Genomic DNA, 3892 nt, shown 5'->3' on the forward strand with positions numbered 1-3892 from the left:
ATTGTCTTTATTTCATGGGGAGTTATTGGGTCACTGATGCTTGTGATTCTGGGCTGAGCCTCATTCACCCAAGTCTGGCCCAATACACCAAACCCCAGACAAGACCAACAACAAGTGTTTGTTTATTGCTTTCAAAAATATTTTTCTTTTCTTTTAAATCTATTTATTTCTTAAGGACACTTGAAAGTATTAATTCCTTGAGCACACTTCTATTTTCCTTGGTCTGAATTTGTTTTGTGAAATGGATATATTAAAAGGCATAAATACGAGGGCCTATACTTTATCCATGAAAAGAAAAAAAATAATCTTTCTACAACTTAAAATCAATTTATTAAATAACTTTTATATATCAATTTATGGATATATTAATTTTAATTAATAAAGAAAATGATTTTATTTTTCTTTCTTTTTCCTTATAAAATTCTCCAGACAGTTTTAAACTATTGAAATACACATACGTACGTGCGTGTGTGTCTGTGTCAGTTCATCAACCCTTCCACCATGGACAAAGTAGTATGGAGAAGCAACAACACATTTCATTTGGCAGCCAAATTGTCTGATTGAAGCATAAAGACTAGCATTCCACTAAGAGGTTACAAAATATTTTGAAGTCATATACTATATTGCTAATAGAGAAAATGAAGAGACTAATAGTCTTAGTAAATTTAACTTCTATTCTCAAGTTATTTTCTTTACCAGTTTCTCTCATTTTCTTGCCACACTGCCTTCTGTTTCCACTTTTCTCAGAAAGGAATAAAGTCTCAGAAGTCAATCTCCTTCAATCTGGTGTTTTTCGCACGCATTACAAACAGGGCATATTCCAAAAAATGAATAAGCGAGAAATATAATAGAATCTACTGCTTAGAATATGCACATTGCTACCATAGGCATGGCACGAGTTCAGACTTTGAATGGTTTGATAAATTTAGGCAATACCTTTAGTAGTACTCATTAGTTAATTACTAATACTTTCTAACGACAATTTTTATCATTTTAAATAATCGTTACGAGGGAGGGAGAGACACACACGATTTGAACAAGATCTAGTTATGTTCAGATTTAACATGAGAGAATCCATTGCCTTTTCCAGGTATCTTAATAAAGAGTTTAAACCACAAGCATACCATTTTGCCTCAAAATCAAATAGAATTGCAGAACTAAGGAGATTTTGTGGACATGAAACCTTTCTGCTGATATCTAAATCCATAAAACTTACATAACTGAAACCAAAAAAATGACATCAATTACACCTCACTAGTTCTTCTACACCATCCAGTGCACACAGAAAGCATAATAACTCATGAAAACAAAATGCCAAACTCTCTTCATCTCGGCAAATTACTTGCAAGACAGACATGCTGTGTAAGCAGCGAGCATAGCATAAAGAAGACACAAGTATAAAATCGTATCAATCAATTAAAAGATGTAGAAGTTGAAGCAAGCAGTTGATTGGACGAAAAATTTGTAAAAGAGAGATAAATATTATAACATAATTTGTCACATAATATACACCTTACACTATCATAGTTATATATATAGCTGAAGAGAACAGAACAGAACAAAGTATTATTAAACCTTAAAACAACACTGTCATCCACCAATTTCAATACATTGTAGAAAACTGCAAATGTAAAACCTCAATTGTCAAGCTCCATTGCCTGGGCAGCCTTAGCTTTAGCAAGGGCAGTCAACTTGACCTTCACTTTTCTCTTCCCCACCTGAAATCCACCCTTTTTCTTGTTTCTACCATCAACCTAAATACTCAGCAAAAACAAAACCAAACAAAAGACATTAATCTTCAAACACAAACACATAAAAAAAATACACAATTCAAACTTCCTATACTTTTGGTTTTCCTTCAAGTCCAAAGTTAGAATCTAATATTCAGATCATATAGCATACATTCTGTTTATCGTATTTCAACTTTCAACTCTCTTTTTTCTCTCAACAGGTTTCAACCTTTTTTCCCTCAACAACGTATTCACCTTTGGAGGTAAACCTGGTCGAGTCAAAGTTGGACACTAAATGTGAGTATCTCTACTAATAAAACTTCAAACCTCTGTTGGTCACATTAGAAACTAACCCCTTCTGCACTAAACCCTAAATCCAAAAACCAATGGGCAGCCACCATTGGTTACTTCAGCATTAAATCAATTAAGAAGAATGACAGACTTTAAATTTGATCCATTATCTCAGTATTCAACGACCAATTTTTTCGCATAAAAAAGCTAAAATCCTTTTACATAACAAAATTAAAATCCAAACGAAAAACAGGAAACCCAAAACCAAAAATCATCAACTCTTTTAACAGTAAAATCCCAGCGAAAAAAAAAGGAATTGAGAAGCAAGCACTGACTTTCATACTATTTTTCTTCGCAAGGAGCTTCTTCTCTTTCTTTTGCTTCTCTTGCTTCTCCCCTGAATGAAAATCAACACAAACACGAAAATCAAAACATGAATATTGAAACTGAGATTGAGTAAGGGAGAAATCGAAGATGAAAGTACTTTGGAGATCGAATTCGTATTGCTTCTTTCTCTTGGCGAGGTTGTTCTTCTTTGACATTGTTCCTCTGCTTCCCAATCTACTCCCAACAATGAAGAAATAAACTACGGTTATGATCATTTAAACCCTAACCCTAGAAATTTGTTTTAGTTTATTTTCTTATGGTACATCAGTTATTTAATATTTTGTTCATGTTTATTTTTTCTTATTTCTAAAAACCGTTTTCTTTTTTAAAATAAAAATATATCCAAAGATTTTTTTTTTAAATTATCTTTGAAACAATATTAAATGTAAAACATTTTTAAAAGTATTTGAAAAACAATTTATTGCTATTTTATAACTATATTATCAATAAGAAAATCATTTTAAGATCAAATTCTCATATTATTTTACAGTAACTACTTTACGAAATAATTTCAATATGACAAAGTAAAAAATGTGGCCTAATATTTGTTTTGTTACGGAAATTTTTTTGGAAAATATTTCAATATTATATAATACAGTATACTTTTATCTAGTATAATTTCATTTAGAAACAAATTCTTTATTTATCATAGATTGCAAAATTATTATTTAAAAAAAATGTATTGACACCAATAGTATTAGAAGAAGAAATATGAATATGAACCTTACATTTCTTACTTACATGTAAATTTAATATTTGTGTTTCCCGCTCTATGACTTTTCGTCAACTTTTTAATTTACGCGTGACTAAATAAAAATTTGCAATTAACTTCAAAATCTTAAAGTAAAAATGTTTAAATAAAAATTTAATTGTATTCTAACTTCTTTTTAATTTAAGTGGACTTGAAAGTTCCAAGTTGATTAAAATTGAATAACAATCGAGATAAATAATATTCAAGCCCAATTCACTTGTAACTTTGGTTTAAAAAAGGCGATTTGAGAGAGTTGGGATTTTATCGAAACAAAGAGAAAATATAAGCAATTTCATTTTTCAATTTTTTTCTCATTTCTATTACTTCTTTACTTTTTTAAATTCATTTCTCAAAACAAAAAATGGAAACAAAATTAAAAATGAAAAAAAAAACTAAAAAAATAGAATAATTTGATTGACCGTATAGATAAAATAATTGTTTTAATTCATAAATTTTTAAGATTACTATTTTTTTTTGTTGTGTTTAAAATTAATGATAACAAGTTAGTTATATCTATTTGGTCCAAGATCTTTGTGACATTCCTAAAATATAAGGCATGCATATATAATAAAGACGTCACACACTTATAATAATAGAAAGCAGTTGGAAGCATGTAACATAGTATAGGAATTACAGTTATCCTTAAACTACTGTGAAGCTAAAATTGAAGTACAAGAGTCTTCCAAAATAACATAAGTTCCACAAACAGAGTTCTAAAACACATAATTTAAAG

At 29.6% G+C, this 3892-nt stretch overlaps 1 protein-coding gene across 1 annotated transcript; it reads right to left on the minus strand.

Moving 5' to 3' along the window:
* Positions 1-1461: 1461 nt before the first annotated feature.
* Positions 1462-2662, minus strand: LOC124847834 (uncharacterized). The gene is made up of 3 exons (XM_047325412.2): positions 2506-2662; positions 2357-2418; positions 1462-1754 (listed from the first exon to the last, which is right to left on the minus strand). The coding sequence occupies exons 1-3, from the start codon at positions 2621-2623 to the stop codon at positions 1638-1640; spliced, it is 297 nt and encodes a 98-aa protein (XP_047181368.1). The 5' UTR covers positions 2624-2662; the 3' UTR covers positions 1462-1637.
* Positions 2663-3892: the final 1230 nt, after the last annotated feature.

The sequence above is a fragment of the Vigna umbellata genome, chromosome 11 (genome assembly GCF_029865625.1).
Source record: "Vigna umbellata cultivar VRB3 chromosome 11, Vumbellata_1.0, whole genome shotgun sequence".
Lineage (NCBI taxonomy): Eukaryota > Viridiplantae > Streptophyta > Magnoliopsida > Fabales > Fabaceae > Vigna > Vigna umbellata.

Bases quoted from the DNA above. Each gene is read 5' to 3' on its own strand.
- LOC124847834 (XM_047325412.2), bottom strand. From the start codon at position 2,623: ATGATCATAACCGTAGTTTATTTCTTCATTGTTGGGAGTAGATTGGGA. The intron at 2,419-2,505 runs GTACTTTCATCT...ATTTTCATTCAG, and splicing joins ATACGAATTCGATCTCCAAA to GGGAGAAGCAAGAGAAGCAA. The intron at 1,755-2,356 runs GTCAGTGCTTGC...CTGAGTATTTAG, and splicing joins CGAAGAAAAATAGTATGAAA to GTTGATGGTAGAAACAAGAA.